This window comes from Muscardinus avellanarius, assembly GCF_963383645.1.
Source record: "Muscardinus avellanarius genome assembly, chromosome: 3".
In the NCBI taxonomy this organism is placed as follows: Eukaryota; Metazoa; Chordata; class Mammalia; order Rodentia; family Gliridae; genus Muscardinus; species Muscardinus avellanarius.
In genome coordinates this window covers 106,002,492-106,024,859 of record NC_137788.1, presented here as the reverse complement: position 1 = coordinate 106,024,859, position 22,368 = coordinate 106,002,492, and the positions used below count along the sequence as shown (strand labels likewise).

Genomic DNA, 22,368 nt, shown 5'->3' with positions numbered 1-22,368 from the left:
ATGACTTTGAAGACAAATTCATTAGATTGCTTTCCTGACACTAAGTATGTGAATAATTCGTGTCTTCCTGGAGAAAGGTAAAGGATGGCAGTAAAATCCAGAGTGCTAGGAGGCACAGGCAGCCCGAGACAGAGCCACTTAAGTCCTGATTACCCAGGGAGCCACAGGGGCACTTAACTGCAGAGGCATGGCCACATGGCGGAATGGCCGTCCCAGGAAGTGGGGAAAGGGATGGAAGCAAAGAGAACAAGGGAAATGTGACCTACTCTGGATGTCACCTCCTCTGGCTCCCTGGGTCCTCCCGGCCCTGAGCCTGCCCTGCCTGTGCATGGAGGAGGAGTGGCCGCCTGCTCCCAGGACTGTGGTGATGGCTGGCTCCCTATGCCACAGACGGCCATCTGTGAGTTCAAGGGAGCAGCAGCCGAGGAGAACAATGGGGATAACTTTTGGTCTCACATTTGAATTTCAAGGTAATAAATGGAACCATGTGCAGGGCTTTCTTAACAGCGTTAATCCCCTTTTCAGAGAACACCAAACGACAAGACATGAAGAAATCCTCATTAACGGGTCAATGCTTCTACTGACCAAATTTGAAACAGTGGAGAACAACTTACCTAATTTGGACAAAAGTCACTTTTCCTTTCTATTTCCAACACATACCCCTAATGCCCTCTGGGTCACACGGTACAGTTCTCATTCCCCTGCTGGTGACAGCTGTGGGAATGGAGAGGGGTCTGTGCCGTGGTCCCAAGAACAAGGACCAGGAAGAAGGCCTCCCTTGTGGTGAGCGGGTCAGGGTACTGGAGTTCTCTCTAGCGAAATCAAGGGCTCTCTGTTAATACAGATCATTATCCCGGGCTTAGAAATATTTTCATTGTGGTCAATTTCTGTGGCAATGCTGCTTTTGTGAGGGGATTTGTCTGGTTAACTTCACAGATGACAGGCTATGGCAGGGAGAATTTAAGGGAGGAACTCGAGACATTAGAGGTCCCTTGATTCCTGGTCTGCAGAGAGTACGGGAACCACTTAGCTTTTAAATATAAACATTGACAAAAACCGTATTTCTAACCCCAGCCCTAGAAAAAGGCTATTAATGGCAGTATTTTTTTGTGAAAGCAGAAATTGCAGACCATCTGCATGTCCATCAAAAGGGTAATGGTTAAGTAAATTCTACTATATATAGTCATTAAAGTTAGTGTTCACCTAGAATTTGTTGTAGGAGGAAAAATGCTTATCTTATAACATTCAAGGGGGAGAAAGCAGGTCATAAAATTATATATACAGGCTGATCTCAAAGCCATGAAGAAAGCACACAAGGGTAAAATTCTTGGAAGATGAACAACACAAATTTAGTTTCTGTCTGCTAGTATTATAGTGATTCAATTTTCCTTCTTTGTACTCTTTTATTCTATTTTCAAATTAAGGAGAAAAAATGTCACTATTATTCCGTGTGTGTGGTGTGTGTGTGTGTGTGTGTGTGTGTGTGTGTGTGTGTGTGTGTGGTGTGTGTGTGTATTGCCGGGGAATTAAACCTAGAAGCATTCTACCTCGGATTACACCCCCAGCCCTATTTTATTTATTTTTAAATTTTGAAACAGGGTCTTACTAGGTTGATGAGTCTCACTACTTGCTGAAGCTGTCCTTGAACCTGTGATCCTCCTGTCTTGGCCTCCCAAGTACTGGGATTATAGGCATGTGCCATCACATCTGGCCACTCTTATTTTTTGAAAAGGTCAAAGCTTGCACCACTACACTTAAATTCTATTTTTGCCGGACGTGGTGGCGCACGCTTGTAATCCCTGTGCTTGGGAGGCTGAGACAGGAGGATCGCATGGGTTCGAAGCCAGCCTCAGCCACTTAGTGAGGCTTTCAGCAACTTAGTGAGACCTGTTTCCAAATAAAATATAAAAAAAGGTCTGGGAGTATAGCCTGGAGGTAGAAAGCCTCTGGGTTCCACCCCCAGTACCACAAAAAAAAAGAAAAAAAAATTCTATTTTCCCTCAGTAAAAGATATGACATAGCAGGTCTTCCTGAGAAACAGTCTTCAATAATAGGAGGCAAGAGCCTGATCTCAGAGGACAGAGAGATGGACACTGGAGGGAACTCTCTGTTGTGTATCTTAAGGAGTAGTGCTGATTTTAGGAAGTGAAGGCTCTTGAGTTTCAAATCAATGTTTGCTGGGGGCTATTTAGGGCTATATCATTGTGCTGGGTGCTGAATTTGATGGCAGCTTCTCCTAATTAAAATGTGAACTGGCCATGACAGCTCCATAGATTAAATAAAATAAAAACCTTAGGCAGTCTATTCAACCTGGAAGCTATAGTGAATTTATCTGCTATGTTTAGATTTAAAAGAACTGAGAAATAGATTCAGTCTTCAGTCCTCACCCAGAAACACATACAAAAGATTTTAGGTCTCCCTTCTTCCATCTAACAGCTTAAAGGAAAGATCAAATAACAAATGTAAAACAGGATGGAACTGACTCGTATAGATAGCAAAACATACACAAATCAAAGACAAAAACCACATAATCATCTCATCTCAACACAGAAAAAGCATTTGACAACACCCAACACCTCTCCAAGATAAAAACACTCCAACAAACTAGTTATGGAAGAAAACTCCCTCACCCTGATAAAGGAGATCTGTGAAAATCCCCAGCTAACCTGACACTTAACACTGGAAGACAGAATGCTTTCTTCCTAAAACCAGGAACAAGACAGGAATATTCTCCCCTGTTCTACTTCTATTCAACATTGTCCTGGAGGTTGTAGCCAAGGAAATTAGTCAAGAGAAAGAGATACAAGGTATTCAGCTTAGAAAGAAAGAAGTAGGACCATCTCTATTCACAGTTAACATGACCGTGTATTTTATCTTCTAGCTTTGTTCTTTTTCAATATAGTTTTGGGTATTTAGAGTCCATATTCCATATAAGGATAGATTTTTTTCTGAAAAATAAATAAGTAAATGTATGATAGTTTCACCTAAAAAAAAAGAAAAGAAAAAATATTCTCTGATAAGAAAGAAAGCAAAAAGAAATATTGAAATGTTATCTTTAAGTCATCAAAAGCTTGGTATCAGACAAATGCAACTGTTATGTGAGACTATCATTGTTAATTTTGAATAAATTGCTACAATACTAGATGTCAACCACTAAGCCAAGCATGGGAAGGAGGGATGGGGAGGGAACGGGGTGGGGATCGGGTAGGGGCTAACTGGGCGATGTGTGCTTGTATGTCTACAAAAGTTTTTTTTTTTTTTTTTTTTAATCCCATTACGAGGTATGAATATAGTGCACCAATAAAAAAAAAAAAAAGAAAAAAATTATAAAGAAGCCAGGCGGGGCGTGGTGGCGCACGCTTGTAATCCCCACGCTTGCGAGGCAGAGACAGGAGGATCGCGCAGGTTCAAAGCCAGCCGCACTGGCTTAAGAGACCCTGTTTCCAAATAAAAATATAAAAATAGGTGTCTGAGAGTGTAGCCCGGAGGTAGAAGGGCTTCCCAGGAACCCCAGTACCACCACCACCAAAAAAAAAAAAAAAAAAAAAAAAATATATATATATATATATATATACACACACACACACACACACACACACACACACACACACACACACACACACATACATACATAAAAGAAAAAATACGTAATTGCAAGAAGTATACCAGAAACTATTAGAACTAATAAGCGGGTTCAGCAAGGTCTATAGGATAAGCATCAACATGAAAATCAGTTGTGTTTCTATACAACTGGAAGACCGAACTGAAAAGTAAATTAAGAAAGCAGTTCCATGTCAAGAAACACACAAAAAAACACAAAATTAAACAAAAGGAGTTTAAGATGAAACTTAACACTGTAAACAAAACACCACTGAAGGAAAGTAAAGAAGACCTAAATAAACAGAAAGACAGTTCATGTTCATGACTTGGAAGACAACACTGTTAAATGGAAACATTCACCAAATTGTTCTATATAGTCCCTATCAAAGTGCCACCTTTTAATCTTATTTGCTTTTTTTTTTTTTTTTTTTGGTGGTGTTGGGGGTGGAACCCAGAGGCTTTCTGTCTCCCGGCTATACTCCCAGACCTATCTTACAATTTATTTGGAAACAGGGTCTCACTGAGAGCCTCACTAAGTAGTTGAGGCTGGCTTCGAACCCATGCGATCCCCCTGTCTCAGCCTCCCAAGCACGGGGATTACAAGCGTGCGCCACCACGCACGGCTCTACTTCTTTTTTTTTTTTTTAAAGAAAAGAAATCAGCAAACTGATCCTGAAAGTCACATGAAAACACAAGGGATCCACTAGCCAAAACAAAACAATCTTTTTTTTTTTTTTTTTTGGTACAGGAGATTGATCCCAGGGGTATTCTACTTCTGAGCTATACCCCCCAGCTCAATTTTATTTTTTATTTTTGAAACAGGGTCTCACTAAGTTATAGAGGGCCTAAGTTGCTGAGGTTAGCTCTGAACCTATGATCCTCCTATCTCAGCTTCCCAAGTACGGGGATTACAAGTGTGCACCACCACACCCAGATCAAAATAATCTTGAAAAATAACAAAACTGAAAGACTCATATTTCTTAATTTCAAAATTAACTATAAAGTTATAATAATCAAACAATGTGATACTGGTTTGCGGGCAGAAATGCAAGATAACTGGAATAGAATTGAGAGTGTAGAAATAAACCTTTACATCTATGACTAAGTGATTCCTGACAAGGATGCAAAGACTTTTCAACAAATGATGCTAGAACAAGTGAGTATTTCTAAGCAGAAGAATAAAGTTAGACCCATTCCTCATACCAAATACAAAAATTAATGCAAAAGACTATAGCTGCAGATATAAAAGCAATACCTACAAAGGTCCTAGAAGAAAAATAGGCATAAATCTTCATGACCTTGAATTAGGAAATAATTTCTTAGATATGACATCAACAACAGAAGTAACAAAAGAAAAAAAATAATACATTGGACTTCATCAGAATTTAAAATTTTGGTGTTTCAAGGGATACCATTAAGAAAGTGAAAGGAACCCACAGAATGAGAGAAGTTATTTTTAAATAACAACATATATGGCGGCATTATTTATAATAGCCCCCAAACTGGAAACGATCTAAGTGTCCACCAACAGATGAATAAATAAGCAAAATACAGTATCCATACATGGGTATTATTCAGCCAGAAAGGAAAGAAATATCCACACATGCTAAAACATGGATGAACCCTGAAAGCAGTATGTCTGAGTGAAGGAAGCCAGCCACAGAAGTCCACATACTATGTGATTCAACTCATAGAAAATGTCCAGAAGAAACAAACTGTTAGTGGTTGTTGTGGGTAGAGGTTTGGAGGGTAGGACAGACTACTAATGGGAATGAGGTTTTCTTTTGGAGTAAGTAACACATTCTGGAATTAGACGGTGGTGATAGTTGTACAACTCTAGATATACTAAAGACTGAACTGTATGCCTTAAAGGGGTAAACTGTATGTCTATGTGAATTGTATCTCAATATGGCTGCTTTTATAGATACAAAATAAAAGAGCTTTGCCCTATCTACTATCTTCAGATTTAAAGGTTTAAGTCAGTATTTGTCTAATTAATTTATAGGTTAAGAGATGATAGAAGATTATTTCCCTTTATACTTAAAAGATTAAAATAACACAGATTGATATAATAGAAAACAAACTTCAAGAAAGTATAGTTTATTTACTTACAAAATAAAGGCAGATAACTGTTTTGTGTGGTACTGGGGGTGAAACCCAGGGGCTTTTCTACCCCCAGGCTATACTCCCAGACCTATTTTATACTTTATTTGGAAACAGAGTCTCACTAAGTTGCTGAGAGCCTCACTAAGTAGCTGAGGCTGACTTCGAACCTGTGCAATCCTCCTGTCTCAACCTCCGAAGTGTTGGGATTACAAGCGTGTACAACCACGTCTGGCAATAGGCAAATAATTTAACTCAACAAACATCTGTATTTGTTATGCTGATTCAATGAATGTCTAGATTTTTATAGATGAGTATAAATTTACACATTCAGGAATTTATAACTGGAACCCAGGGCAGAGTAGGTGAAAACTTTTAAGCTCACAAATAATAATTCTTCTCATTGCTCATTTAAGGAAGATGAGGAATTTATAACTTTTAAATCATCTTCCTGCTGAAACACATACATCAAATTAAATTCATAAATTACACAGATGAGGAAGAACTATTTCTATTTGAGAATGTGTATCTTTAACCTATGCCATCATCAGAAATGGCACCTTAAACACCATTCCGCCTTAAAATACAAGGACATTCTAGTTGCCAAAAATAAAATCCTTTCAGAATGGAAGAGTTTTTGTTTTTATTAACTTTTCCCACAAATCAATATCATCAATAACTATTCTTAGCAAATAAAGTGGATAGATACGTCATCCACAACACAGCAGCTCTGTGACCTAACTGTAGGAAATCTTTTTTCCAATCCCAAAGCAGTTAAGGAACAAGTTGGGAATGATTCCCTACATGGAAACACAGCTCTGATTAGTTGGTCCAAGAAGCCACCACCTTAAGTCCCAGAGGGCTCTAAGCTTGGAGAGCATGTCACTGGAAAAGCCTGAGGGCTCAGCTCTGAATCTTCCCCTCCCAGGTCACTTCACTCCCCTGGAGGCTTAGTTCCCTCCTTTTTTTAATACTCTACCACATTCCCTAAGGAATCTTAAGTAGCTGAATTTCAGTTAATTTTTTAAAAATGAGGACAGAAATAAAAACATAACATTCATGTAAACTTATACATGAATGTTCACAGTAGCATATTTATAATAATCTAAAACTTAGTGAGACCCTGTTTCAAAACAAAGAATAAAAAATAGGGCAGGGGGTGTAGCTCAGAGGTCGAATGCCCCTGGGTTCCATCCCCAGACCTGCAAAAAAAAAAAAAAACAAAAAAAACAAAAAAAACAAAAAACCTCTAAAACTTCCACACCCAAACAGTCATCAACTGATGGAATGATAAAATGTGGCATATCCATATGATGGAATATCACTCAGTCATAAAAGTGAACGAAGTATTGATACATGTGCCCTGAAAACATTGTGTTCAGTGAAAGAAGGCAAACACAAAGGCCACCTATTCTACTCTACTTGTGCAAGGTGCCCAGAGTAGGCAAATCTATAGAGACAAGAGGTAAATTAGTGGCTTCTGGAGGATGGGAGTTGGGAAGAGGGAGGTGGGACTGGAGAGTATTGAATAAGGACTCCAGGATTTCTTTTGGGTGTCATGGTTGTAGTGATGGTTGTATGATCCTGTGAATATACAAAAAGCCATTGAATTATGTGCTTTAAATGGGTAAATTATATGGCATATGAGTAGTATTTCAATAAAGCTGTTAAATGAAATGAGGGCATTTGATCAAACCCCAGGATGGTCTTCCCAGCTCAATCTATGAGTTGGCAGAATACTCCACTCACCTGAGGTTTGGAAGTCTATCTCAATAGGATTGGAGAGACTGGTTGCTGCCTCTCGCCACAGGCTGCCCCGGACGGGAGACCAGGCTGTTACCATACAGCGGTATAGCCCTGCATCGGAGACCTGAGTTTGGTACATTCGGTAGCGAAATTCATCCTCCTGCACTTTCTCTAACACGACGCCATCCACCCTTGACGCGTCCGTCCAATTCTCCAGCTTCACCACCGAATCCTGGTCCAGGGAAATGATGTATTTGGTTTCATTGGGACTGGAGAGGTCCCCGACAGGCTTCTCAGCAGTGATGAGAACGGAGTAGCGTGGCGACTTAATGTTCTTAGAAGACACTTTGCAAGTCATCTCGAATGTGTTCCCTGCAGCAAAGAATGGCTTGGGCTGCCGTGCCTTCACCACAAGCACGGAATCTGGAATGAAGAACCAGAAAGAGGTTATTTCCAACAGTATTGATTAAAATGAATATGTATCAGAAAGCAAAATGTCAAGGAAATCGGAATTTATTTGCAAACTAACACACAATAGCACTTAAGCAAATCTAGACACTCACAAAGAAAATCATGTGTAGCTGTAAGCGGGCTGCAATACGCAGTCTGAAATGACTTAATGGGTATGAGAGGAAATGATGGGAGAATTTAGTTTGGAGGAATTTCAAGTCCTTGAGATGTGTACCAAGAGTGAGAATTTGAGGATATAAAGATACCCTCAAAGATGCATGACAGAGCTCATTCTTAGCTGGGGAGGACGTGGCTGAAGCCGAAACTGAGGCCAGGCTACTGCTCAATCATTCGCCTCTACCTGGAGCTGAGTGCAGGCAAAGTACTCCTACCTCAGCTGGCCTTGCACAGGGGCAGAGCAAGGGAGAAGCACCTCTTCTGTTTACTCCTATGATGGTGACACTGTAGAACAGATGCCTTGATAAAGTGATGGGAGCGTGTGCTCTGCAGATCTAATCACTTACACTTGGTTTACACTTTAATTTAGAGCCGGCATCTAAGGCCATACTAACATTAAGTTTGTGTGTGCTCTCTCTGCTTCCCTGTCAAAACAATAATCCCCAAGCATTTACACATTAGAAAGCATCAATTCAATGGCACAGTGTCAGGCTCTTGGCAGCTACTTATATATTTGTCAACTAGGGGAATAAATAAATAATCCTACCATTTCTCCAGTTTTAGATTGGGCTTTGTTCCACCAAACCAATTAGCAGAACAGGCATGCTACATTATCTCTCCAGAATTCTGAGGTCCTACCGAGCCACTTGCATTCTCGTTTGATTGTTCTTTAAGTTTGGTCATCCATTCACTACCTAAACAAGTACTTAGCAAGAGCCTTCCATATTTCAGGTACTGGGAATACAATATTGAGCCGAATGTACAGAAATCCTTCCCTCTGTATGTAAGTGGGGAGAGACAGGCAAAAAAATTAAGTAAAATATGTGGTACGATCAGGTGGTGAAAACCAAGGACAAAAACCACACAAGGAAGAGAAAAGTGTCGGTTTGTATGGAAGTGTGTGTGTAACACAGTCACAGAGTGGCTGGGACATTCCTGCTGAGGGAGTGAGCCTGGTGTCCATCTGGGAAAAGCTTTCTTAGCAGAGGGAACAGCAAGTGTGAAGCCCTAGGGCAGGAGTGTGCCTGGCAGTGTGAGGGACCGTGGAAGGCGGAGCATTTGAAGCAGAGTGGATGTTGGAAGGGTGGTAGGTGAGGCCCGAGGTAATGGGGTTCCCAACACACAGCAGGGCCTTTGGGTTTTGCTCTGAGATCAAGGGCCTTTGATGGTTCAAAGCTTAGGAGTTCCATGATCTGATTTGCATTTTAAGGGTGTGGTAAAAGGAGGAGACCAGTTAAGAGGTTGATGATGCAATACCAGCAAGAGATGAAAGTACCTTAGTACAGCTGGGTGTGAGAAGTGGCAAAGTTCTAAAACAACCTTGAGAATGAGGAGTTGGGGGCTGGGGAGGTGTAGCTCAATGGTAAAGTGCTCATCTAGCATGTGCAAGGCCTTGAGTTCAATCCCCAGCATCACAAAAATGAAGGGAGGGCGGAAGTCAGTCAGTCCAGGATGAAGGTATTGGTTGGAACAATCAGAACAGTGGTGCTGGCTCCATCCGTGCTAGAGAAGGCTGAGAGAAGAGTTGGCAGAGACCAGAAGCACCATTCTGAACAGAAGTTTGCGATGCCCACTTGATAAGCAGATGTGTCAAGAGGCAACACAATATTGAGTCAGCAGTTCTGGACAGAACTCTGGAGTAGAAATGTAAAGTCAGAAGCCACTGGTGTATAGAAAGGATTTGAATTCATGAGATGAACAGGTATTATCAAGGGAGCCCATTAACAGAATAACAAGACTATGTCCTGAAGTTGTAAAATGTTTGGCATTTGAAAAAATGAACAGAAACTAGCACAGGAGGCTGAGAAGAAGTAGCCAGTGAGGTTGGAAGACAGCCTGGAGAGGGTGGTGTCCCATAGGCCAAGGGAAAACCCAAAAGGAAGGAGTGATTACCTGTGTTAAATCCTGCCCATTCAGCTAAGGTAAATGACAAGTGGATTTTGTAGTATATAAATTCCTGCTAATCTTAATGTGTGTAGTAGGAGGAAAGCTTGATTAGAACAGGTGCCACAGAGAAGGGGAGGAGAAAGATTGGAGACATCAACTACAGATAAACACTATAATAATAGTGTTAATGACTATAATAATATAGTAATAATAGAGTAATAGAATAATAATAGCCTAATAGATTGGCAAAGGTTATGGGGAACAGAAAGATGGAGGGAGAAGAGAGATCAGGATTAGTTTACCTTTTTTTAATGTGATCTAATAGCAGTTAACAGCTGTTAACAGGGAAAGGTGCAGGAGAGAAATAAATATTGAAGACATAAGAAAAGAGTCATGAGCTGGAGTTGTGGAAGGAGCTGGCCTTTGCAACATCATAAGGGCAAGTTATATGGGCTCAGCCTCTGGGGAAGAGAGCGGGGCATTTTCCCTCTCTGGTTTTTCTGGGGGGAGGGGTGGGGAGTAGAGGAAACAGGATCAGTGGCTGGTAGAGAGGCTAGAGGAGGAAGTTTGCAGAGGGAGGGAATATGGCATGCAATAATCATTTAGGAGTGTGTAGGAGAGTAAACAGATTAAGGAAATGAAGAATGACTTCCAGGCAGTTGAGAACCCACTTGACATAAGAGATCACAGATTTAAAGTAAGACCAATCAACATTGTTTAAATATTTTTCTCTACCCACATTTAGCTCTGCAGCTGCAGGTAGGCAGGTAAGCAGAGAGGTAGCTTTGAAGTGGGTGGTGGTTTAGCCAGAGTATAAGGCAAACCAAGAGAGGGGCCAGGGAGTTGAGGCTATAATTCCAGGGTTTAGAGTAGGTGACAGAGGGCGAACACATACTTGTTTATCCTTACCTCCCACCCCCAGATACATCTAAGAATGAAAGAGTGCTATAAAATCATATCAGGACAACAGGTATGGACTGACTACTCTGAGCAAATGGCCACACTAGGTAAGAGGGTAGTGAAGACACGGTGGAAGCAAAGGACATGAAAGGTGATTGGATCAGTAGATTGTTGGTCCCCATAGGGCTAAAGGGTTGTTTTGGAATACTAGAAGTGATCTAGAAAAGACCAAAGGCATGTTTAGAGAAGGCATGTTTGGAGAATGAGACTATGAAGGAGTTTCAGCTATCAGAAGTGAACCAGACTAATGTAGAGTACTTAAGAGTAAAGGATCAAAATAAGACAGAAAGAAGATGTGATGGTTTGGTTACAGAATATCTCCTGAAGAGTTCATGTACTGGCAATGCAAAAATGTTCAGATGTGAAATGAATGAATTATAAAGTTGCCAATCTCATGAGTGGATAAGTCCATCAATGGATTAGTGGATATATGAGTGGTAAGGTAGGCAGGTGGGGCATAGCTGCAGGAGGTGGGTCTTGGGGACTGTATCTCCACTGGCCCACTGTTTTTTTCCTTTGGGGGGCGGGTCTAAGGATGGAACCCAGGGGCATTCTACCTCCGAGCTATATCCCCTGCCCTATTTTTCATTCTTTATCTTGAAACAGGGTCTCACTAAGTTGTGAAGCGCCTCACTAGGTAGCTGAGGCTGTCCGGGAAACACGATCCTCCGGTCTAAGCCTACTGAATGCTGAGATTACAAGCGTGCAACACCATGCCTGGCTTGCTCTCTTCTTCTTATTACTGCTGCTATGCTATGAGCTATAGATAAGTGACCTGTCTAACATGGACTGAAACCTCTGAAAACTCCAGAACTGTCAGCCCCCCAAATAAATCTTTCTTCCTCTAAATTGTGGCCATCAGGTATTTTTGGTCATAGCAGTGAGAATGCTGGATGAAACAGAGAGGAAGACAGGGAAGAACAAAAGGATTATCTACATTAGGGTTCACAGGAGATTCAAATCCCAGTGTTCAGATTGCATTTACCTCAGACCAATTAATACAAGATTTCTGGAGGGAGCCAAGCACTGGCATTTTCTTCAAAGCTCCTAGGATGATTCCAGTGAAACTAGCGAAAAGAAACAGTAAGAGAGAAAAAGAAGCAGAGCAGCTGTGAAACTGAAGCTAACATTTCTGGTTTTTTTTTTTTTTTTTTTTTTTTTTTAACTGGAGATGGAACCTAAGGGCTTTCTACCTCTTGGCTATACTCCCAGACCCATTTTATATTTTATTTGAAAACAGGGTCTCACTAAGTTGCTGGGAGCCTAAGTAGCTGAGGCTGGCTTTGAACCTGTGCAATCCTTCTGTCTCAGCCTCCCAAGCGCTGGGATTACAAGCGTGCACCACCACGCCTGGCTTGAAGCTAACATTTCTAACCACTGAATGTTAAGACCTAGCAGTCAATAGGTGGCAGTGATGAGAGGTGGTGCGAGAGCCCAGGATGTGAAAGGATGCTAGATATTCTTAGGGCGGAAAGAAAGGGTCTGGAAGCTAGAGGAGGAATACACTGCTACGCCTAAGTATCTGAGGAATGTGGGAAGAAAACGCCACACTTAGGACGCCTCCAGGGAAAAGAGGGTCCCCAGAGGCTGAGGTTAGCAATGTTAAGTGGAAGAAAGGGAAAGGAAAGGAAACGGAAGATTCTGCTAATGACAGTGAGTTATAGAAGGCTCCCTTTGGGCTTTGGGGATTGGGAGGTAAGGAGTCCACAGAGGATGTGAAGGGTCATATGGCGATAGGGAATCCCAGTGGACAGGCACAAAATTCTACTGAGCCCTTCAGGCTGACTGTGCATCTGAAAACACGCAGTAAGGTGACTGAAGCAAAAACAAAACAAAACCAAAAATCCACCATGGATAATAAACAAAATACTGCTCCCACCTTCTGATGCCCAAAATATGTTGACGGGTTTGGAGAAGACGTCCTTGCTCTTTACCCAGCTGTTATTCCTCTGTTTGGTCCAGGCAGACACAACACAGTAATAGTTGCCTCGGTCTTCCTCTGTAGTCCTTTGGATCCGGAAATTGAACGTGTCTGTGTGCTCCTTAGAAAAAATAAACTCTCCGTCCTGGGCCCGCTGCTTACTTCTCTCTCCATACTTCAGTGTCCAATCCCCGTCCATGACTGCGAGAAGCTCGCTGGTCACCACATCATCGCTGCGCCTGTTCATCCTATAGTACCACGACACCGTGAACCGGACACTTGCCTCAGCATTCTTCATGTCCACCACCCGGCACTCCAGTTCTGTGGGATCGTCGGAAAACCCAGGGGTCTTGGAAGCATTCAGGTACACCTGATAGTCTGGCTCTGAGGAGAAGAGGGCGGGGTTGTGATAAAACCAATCAGACAGAAATGCACCAAGAGCCAGTCAAAGAATGAGACCAATACTGCTCTCCTTCTGACAACTATTTTTTTTTTTTTTCAGTACTGGATGGAACCCAGGGGCATTCTACCTCCATGCTACACCTCCACCCCTAATTTTTATTCTTTACTTTGAAACCAGGTCTCACTGAGTTGCAAAGGGCCTCACTAAGTAGCTGAGGCTGTCCTTGAACCTTGATCCTCTGGTCTCTGCCTCCCGAATGCTGGGATTACAAGCGCCACCACGCCCACTGACAATTACTTTTCTGTCCCACTGACAACTACCCACATGGAAATCAATCTTTGCAATGGATGGGAAGGATACTACAAGGATGTTTTTGCAAAATCTGTAAAACACTTCTTATATCCTCCAAGAAAACTCCCAAGGCCAAAAGCCAAATAAATGTTCTTGATCAGAACCTTGATCCTCCCATAGAACTGGGATTGGCGGCTGTTTCCCCAGGACGTTAGAATCTTGAGATGGATGTAATAAGGAGCTCAGTATCTGCACTCTACTGAGATTGTCTCTGGAAGGCTGAGCAAGTCCAGAGTCCTCCAAAGCCCCATTGAAGCAGCACTGTAAACCCCGTCTCAGAAAATACTCCAGACCTTGAGGCCCACCACTCCTACCAGGGCCCAGGGTCCTGCCATACATGGTCGTGCCCCAAACATGAGGCCCCCAGTCACTGTTCCCTGTGAATTCCTGCCCTCATTGCCGTTGCTCCGATGTTTCTGAAGCTGCATTCAGGCAAGACTGACCCATCCTCCAGTGTTCTTTTCACGGACATACGTAGCTCACCAACTCACCGCATCTCTGCCAAGCTTGAGACCCTCTCCCGGCTCACCTGTGATCCCTGCTTTCCTGCCCGGCCCAAATTCCCACAGTGGGTGGAAGGCAAGTGAGAGTGCCTGGCATGTCCCCTGCCTCTGTGGTTTTTTACTTGTATAAAAGGAACCCTTCAACCAGACATAGTGATGCATGTCTATAATCCTAGTACTGGAAAGGCTGAGAAATGAGGATCACATGTTCAACAGCAGCCTCAGCAACTTAGTGAGACTATGCCTCAAAGTAAAAAATAAAGCCAGGCTGGGGGGAGGGGTTGCTTAGAGGTAGAATGTACCTGTGTTCAATCCCCAGCACTATAAAATAAACAAATAGACATACCTTCTTCCTTCCTTTGCTGCTCCCTGCCTTGATTTAACCCCTTTCTCTGCCTCCATGTTTCAGTCCTCATCAACCCCAAAGCCTTCCCCACACATGCCAAGGAGCCCCTTGGTACCAGAGCCCTTGGTAGCTGTCCCTCCCGCTCTGTGAGTCACTCCTGTCACCGGAGCCTCTCAGTCACCAGTCTCGGGCCACTGAGGAGCCCTGATTGTAATGCCTTCTCAAGCTTCCATGTCAGCTGGGTCCCCAGCGGTGACGCTCTGTGCTCCTCACATGTCATCCATTCTATGATTCCTCTGCCTGAGAGTCTCACCCCAAGCTCTGAACACAGCCTTGTACACAGTAGGCACTCGATATATTTGCTGCCTTAATGTTAAGGTGTTTTTTTTCCTCTCTCTCTCTTTTTAAAGGCTACATTTTTCTTCTGTAGTACTTTGCCTTTTAGGAGAAAAATAATTCCACCTCACCAGAACTTTCCATCTGCCAATATCACCTTTATCTGCATCACCTTCCTTCGTTTTGTTTTATTCTACACCGCTTTTATTTATGATTCATTTGGATTATAAACTGCTGAGGTCAAGGAACTGTTCTGTTGTGATTTACACTTCTAATGAAATTTATAACATCATGACTTCTCTGAGAATGAGTCACTGGGCCAGGAAATGGAAAGAACTCAAAATCCTGATTCCCTCAAATGTCATCTTCACAAGCATTTAATTGCCAGGGAGGTTGGACCCACACGGCCGCTGCCCGTCCGTGGGAGCCCTGCCTGCTGCAATGCGGCCACGGCAGAGAGAGTGCCAGCCGCAGGGGCACTGGAGCTGGAAAGGCCCGGTTAGGGTTCAGCTTTGAAAGTCCCACAAAGGCTCGTGTGTCGAGAGCATGCTCCCCAGGCATCAGGCTCAGAGGCAGGGCTTTGGGCGATGCTGGATCATGAGGCTCTGACCTCATCGGAGTAACCCACTGATGGCTGGATGGATGACTGGGAGCAGGACCTAGTTGGAGGAAGCAGCCCCTGGGGTGTGCCCTGTGGGGGTTTCTCTTCTCTCCAGTGTTCACTCTCTGTGTGCACTCTCTCTTCTCTCTTTTCCCCCCTTCCAGGCTGCCATGAGTGAGCAGCCTCCTCTGCCATGCCCTCCTGCCATGATGTTCTGCCTCGTCTCAGGCTGAGTGATGGAGCTGCCAATCATGGACTGAGACCTCTGAAACCTGAGCCAAAATAAGCCTTCCTCCTCTCAGTCATTCTTGTCAGACATTTGGTCATAGCGAAGAAAAGCTGACGAATAGAGGCTCTGAGCAGCCACTTTGCTGGGGGTGTCCTCTCCCCACCACCAGGGGGCTAACACACCACAGTCCTCCCCAGCTACCACTGACATGCATACTGCCAAAGTGGGTCCACACCATCAAGTGCATAGGACCAGGGATGCTCAGGCCACCCACATTCAAGGTTTTAGCCCTGTCCTCATGTTGGATTTTGGATGCAGACCAAAAGCAGATCAAGACAACTAAGTTCATCTACTGTGCAAAGGACAGGTTTGACCCGGCCGTGCATGCAGCAGGGTCATGCCTGTCAGTGGTGTCAAGGCCAGCCTGAAACACTGCGATATCGCTGTCTGCATGTGGCAGCAGTAGCACTGCCACCATGAAGCCTCGAGTCCATTCCAAGCAGCACGTGAAGACCCTTCACCCCACCACTGCATTAACCTGAACACACTGTGAGGCTGTACAGAGCAGTGATAGGGGCCGGTGATCTGGAGGCATCTGTGTTAAAATCCAGCTCTGCTGCTGACTTGCTGTGGAATCTGGGGTAGATCACCTAACTTCTCTGGTCCTTCACCAGTCAAAATGGGGTTAGTAATAATAGTAACTAGGCCTCATAATGTCATTGTGAAGAGTAAGAGCTAAAATATACATGTAAGTACCAGGTACAGTGGCACATGCCTATAATCCCAGAGGCTCAGGAGGCTGAGGCAGGAAGATCACAAGTTTGAGGTCAGCCTGGGAGACCTAGCAAGATCATGTCAAAAGAAAAAATAAAAAGGACTAGGGATGTAGCTGAGTGATAGAGCTCTTTCCTACCATGAATGAGCCACTAGATTCAATACCTAGTATCATATATACATATATACAAATATATAACTTTAGATATATATTTCATATTACATATTACATTACATATATTATACATATAAAAGTGTTTAGCCTGGTATATTTCTATGCATGTGCATATATATCTATACATACTTTGTGTATTACTATTTGTAAATTCATAATTCTCATTTCATATCTGAAAAAAGAGCTATAAAAAGATTAACAACCTGTCTACAAAGATCAAAAGCGGCAGATTTCAACCCAGGGCTGTATCCTTTCTACCACCTTTCCAGAATCCTCATTTATCAGATGACCCAAACTCGCTCTCTTTCACACTTTGTATTTTCTAAGTTTTGCTGGCTGGCATGGTAATTTTGAGGAACGCTAGATGCTGGGTCAGCAATGACACTTTTAAGTTCCTTCCACAGGGAATGTGACCCAGGAGACATACAGCCCTCACCTCGGCCTGAATGACCAGCGCAGTTGAAAACACCATGTTGCTACCTATGGGGATTTCCCTTCTGTCCCCACCAGATGACGTACTCTTTAATAAGTCTGTTCATCTTCCATGGTGCTTTCCACCCACTGGGCATATTTTTCCAAAGTGATACCTTTTCAAAGGCCATTAAAAATTATGATGACAGATGGCAGATGCTCATTGAAGCATCATTCAAAATAGCCAAGATATGGACTCAACCTCTAAGTGCCTGTCAATGGATGAATGGGTCAATGTGATAACACACACACACACACACACACACACACACACACCCGCAGAATACTATTCAACTGTAAAAAAAAAAAAAAAAAAGAAAAGAAAATCCTGTTATTTGCAGTATGGATGAACCTGGAAAACATTACACAAAATGAAATAAGCCAGGCATATAAAATACTGTGTGATCTCACACTTATGTGGAGCCTTACAGAATCAAACTCAAGCCGGGTGTGGTGGTGCATGCTTGTAATCTCCGCACTTGGGAGGCGGAGACAGGAGGATCGCACAGGTTCGAAGCCAGCTGTGCTGGCTAAGGAGACCCTGTTTCCAAATTTTAAAAATGTATAAAATAGATCTGGGAGTGTAGCCCGGAGGTAGAAGAGGGCTTCCAGGAACCCCAGTACCACCCCCTCAAAAGAGTCAAACTCATAGAAACAAGGAGTAAAATGGTGTTTACCAGAGGTTGGGGCCAGGGGCAGGGTGGTATCAAAGGACACAAAATTTCTATTAAACAGGAAAAAGAAATGCAGGAGCTCTATTGACCAACATGTGGACCATCTGTTAACAGTGCATTGTATGCAGGTACTTGAAAATTGCTAACAGCATAGATCTTAAATGTTCTTACCATCAAAAAGGTAAGTATATCAGGTAATTAGCTTAATTTAGCTATTCTACAACACAAACATATTTCAAAACATCATGTTCCACGCCATACATGCATACAATTTTGATTTGTCAATTTTAAAAAAGGGTGGTAGTGAAGCAGAGACATGATAGACCTAAAACACTCGACCAAGCTCTCCACCCGGCTCACTCACCCACACATGAGAACCCAGCTGGTCCCTGCCCTGGCCCACTTTTCTGTAGGCTCCAGGCCCAGACCCGGCAGAGCTCAGCCCTGGGCATCCTGCTGGGTGTCTCCAGGGCGTCCCAAGTGTAGCACAGTCACAGTTAATCCGCCTCACTCCTTGCCCTCCTCTGCTGATTTGTACTTATCTGCAACTCCAGGCTAAAATCCACACCAATACAGCTAGCTCCTCCTCCCTGCCTGGTCCTGGTGCCGGCTCCATTCCCCTCGTCCATTCTCCCAGTCACCCAAGCCTGCAGCAGGTGCTTCTGCAACTCCCCCTCTTCCTTCGCCCTTCCGCTCTGAGTGCTCTCGAGTCTCCTTAGTGACCCTTTCATCTCTGCCATTTCCTGGGCCCAACGCATAGCAGACATTCTACGACCGTGAATAAAAGTGCCAGCCTCGCCAATGACAGTCTTATCCTGGCCTTGTCTGCAGCCAAGACAATTAGCAGCCTCCCAACACCACCTCCAGGCTCACACGCCTGCCAGGTCAGCTGCTATTAACCCTCCTCCAGGGCTGTTCTTCTCAACTACCAAGTTAAGAACACCTACCCTGGTTTGGCCTTCAAGCCCCTCCACCATCTGAACCCAACCGGAGCATAACACCTTCTCCACTCTTTTTGGACAGCGACTCTCAGTGTTCCCTAATCATGCCGACATGTCCAAGGTCTGCCTTCTTCCCTACAGCGGCTCCCTCCATCTCAGCACCTGGGCCGTCCGCTCAGTAAGTCGCTAGGACGACTGAACACATCCTCCCATTCTGTTTCATCCCACATCCTGAAATGGGTCTCTTTAAATCCTACAGACCCAAGTACAGGAAAATTAGAGGACAGGAGAGCTGCAGACTGCGAGCAGCTGCTGATGGGAATTTCAGCCTCTTCGCTGACTTTAACGGTTGGCCTCCTCACTCTGCTCAACCCCACCTTAGAGCCCCTGAAGGCCTCAGCTCGAAGGCAAAGGTGACCGAGCCAGGGGACTCTCAATTTACAAGGCGCAGGTCTGTTGGAACTAATGGTCCTAGATAACGTAGGGTAGGTGTATGGGCAAGTTCTGATTTCTTCTTTTGTTTGGGTGCTTGTGTAGAAATTGTCCTTTTGTGTTACTTTGCAATTTTAAAACTGGTTTTCGGAGTCTGTGCCTTTCTTGAGGCCCCCTCAAGCACCTTCCTCTCAGAGCAGTCTCTCCTCCGTAACAGTGGAGGCCTCCTTTGAACTCCCTCAACACATCACACCTCTGCTTCTCATTCAGAGAGTGTTCACAGAGATCCTACCACCTGCCAGGCTCCCTGCTCTCGAAGGATTTTACTTGAATAGTGCCTTGAACTTTAGTTATCTGTATGGATGTCTCGTGCACCTTGTGTAGGACTCTTCCCAGGGCCAGGGACGACACACCTTATTCTACAAGAGCTAAGCCTGCTGTGTCTTGTACATCAAAGATATTAACATACTTGCTGAATTGGACTAATTTTAATATTTTGCATGAGAATGCTCATTTTTGGCACAAGCATTTCACCACTGATTACCACCACATTCTGCTTGATCTCATCAAGAAATCAGCTAAGAATGCAATGGTGGTTATGTTTAAAAAATGCTTATCAGTTAAGATGCATACTGAAGCACTTAACGGTAAAAGAATATGATGCCTGTGATATGTTTTATGCTCTTGTAGATTAGAAAAAAGAGTGTGTGTGTGTGTGTGTGTGTGTGTGTGTGTGTGTGTGTGTGTGAGGGGAGGGAAGAGAAATGAAATAGGATCAGCAAAATCAGTTGTTGAAGCTGGGAGTTATGTCTTCTACTGTGAATATTTGTAAATTTCTTTTTTGTGTATGTGGTACTGGGGATGGAACCCAAGGGCAATGTACCTCTGAGCTACATTCCAGTCCTATTTTTAGTATTTTTATTTTTGAAACAGGGTCTCACTGAGTTGTGAAGGGCCTCGCTAAGTAGCCAAGGTTGTCTGCGAACCGCGATCCTCTGGTCTCAGCCTCCTGAATGCTGGGATTACAAGCGTGCGCCACCACGCCCACCTTAAATTTCTCCTTTTAAAAGTTAAAAAGGAACACGACCCATACTATAAGCCCTTTTACTGAATACTGACTTAAGTCCAAGTGTGATGTCACTGACATGAGAAGTGGTGACGATGCGCTCGTTGATACAGATGCTGGGATGGTGTCTATTTCTGTTCACACCATCTCCAAAGCGACAGATTCCAAGAAGGTGGCCCTTTCCAAAATAAAGATTTTTATTTAAAAAAAAAAAAAAAAAAAACATGGGCAGGGGAAGCTAGACTCAGAAAGTCAAGGGCTGCACAATTTCTCTCATATACGAAAGCCAGAGAGAAAAAAAGAAAGGAAAAGGGACCTCATAGCAATTAGGAGAGACAGCCAGGTGTGGTGGCGCACGCTTGTAATCCCCACGCTTGGGAGGCGGAGACAGGAGGATTGCGCAGGTTGGGAGCCTGCCGCGCTGGCTTAAGAGACCCTGTTTCAAAAAAAAAAGTATAAAATAGGTCTGGGAGTGTAGCCCGGAGGTAGAAGGGCTTCCAGGAACCCCAGTAACACCAAAAAAAAAAAAAAAAAAAAATTAAGAAAAGAAAAGAAATTAGGAGAGACCACTAGAGTAGTGGAAGGGTTGGAACAGGGAGGGCAAGGGAAAGAAACAGACCACACAATCTCATGTGCATATATAAAAGTATCACCATGAATCTCACTATCATGTACGATTACAATGCACCAATTTTAAAGAACAACATGTGTCGGCACCAGGAATTTATCTCGGTGTTTAAGTCTTTGCTTAGCACGTGGGAAGCCCTGTGTTTGATCCCCAGCAATGCAAAAAAAATAAAAGTCCTTAAATGCCTTTGTTACAACTTTCAAGACAATGAAACGCTTTTTGAATGACTGGCTTTTTTGTAAAATTAAGTATTTTCTGACCTGCAGGTTTTCACATGGATTCCCTCCTTTTGTGCTCACAAGCCTATGAGGAAGGCCTGCATCATTATCCCCATTTTACACTAATAACAGGAACAACTGGCTTCATCTAGGGTTCCTTTGCAGGCTACGCACCACGCCAGCCATTTTCACTTAATCTTTATAAAAACCTTATTTCCTTTAACAATTATTTTTGTATATATGTTTTCAAATGAGAGGGGAGAAAAAAGCAAAAATGAAGCCCGGGGGAGCTAAGTGAAAAGCCCAAGGATGCGCCCAGTGTGTGAGCGGAGTGATAGGAGAGGCGTTGGTGCCATGGCCTGGCCTCGCTGTGATCTAGCTGTGCAGGCTCGTTCTGCACCCAGGCGACCAGTGCTCTCTCAAAGCCTGCGGCCTTCCACAAGGCGGGTGTGACGCCAGAGACCTCTGTACCATGGGGCCATGTTCTAACACGCTCTCTGAAACTCAGTTACCTTGGCACCACTAATTAGACTAACAGGCTGGGTATGAGCGTTAAAACAAACAGGAGGGCTTTGTCTTTGCTGATATTTATTGATTTAATTAATTCTTTTTAGTACTAGGGGTTGGACTCCAGGGCATTATATCTCTGAGCTACATCCCCACCCTTTTTTATTTTTTTTAATTTTGAGACAGAATCTTGCTAAGTTGCTCAGGGTCTCACTAGGATGGTGAGGCTGGCCTCAAACTCGTGATGGTTCTGTCCCAGGCTCCCAAGTACTGGGATTACAGGCATGTGCTGCCACGTCTGGCTCTGTTGATTATCTTGAATCAGGCAGGTACTTTAGAAGCAGCAGTGTGTGAACTGCTTGTCAAATAGTTCCCAAATCATCATTTTTCTAACAAGTATTCTCACCACTTAAACAGAGACGGCTAAAAATAAGGAACTATTGTTAGAGGGAGAGCACTTTACTGCAGAACCATTACCATGAGGATACAGTCAGCATTAGACCTCTCAGAACAATAAAAAATACGATCACATGCCAGACGCAGTGGTGCACACTTGTAACCCCAGTACTTAGGAGGCTGAGCCAAGAGAATCATAGGTTTGAAGATAGCCTCTAAAACTTAGCAAGAACCTTTGCAACTTAGTGAGACCTGTTTCAAATTAAAAAATAAAAAGGGCTGGGAGTATAGCTTGGAGGTAGAACACTTCTGGGTTCAATCCTAGTACCTCACACACAAAATAGTACCATTCTAAGGGGATGCTTATGTCTCCCACACAAAGTAATAATACTCATGCAGTTATTCTCTCTTCATCATCACTTACTCCTCCTGAAGAAGGAAAAATAAATTACCAGATTTGAGGGCTGGACAGG

The 22,368-nt window shown here is 43.5% G+C and overlaps 1 protein-coding gene across 1 annotated transcript in view; it reads right to left on the bottom strand.

The window, feature by feature from the left end:
• The window catches only part of PTGFRN (prostaglandin F2 receptor inhibitor), a gene marked incomplete at its 3' end in the record, with an annotated part of 76,929 nt that overhangs the window by 6,825 nt on the left and 47,736 nt on the right, over positions 1-22,368 (bottom strand). The window contains exons 5-6 of the mRNA XM_080691817.1: positions 12,803-13,228; positions 7,453-7,872 (exon numbers count right to left, since the gene is read on the bottom strand). Coding sequence (XP_080547943.1) covers positions 7,453-7,872; positions 12,803-13,228 — 846 coding nt within the window. The remainder of the gene's footprint in view (positions 1-7,452; positions 7,873-12,802; positions 13,229-22,368) is intronic.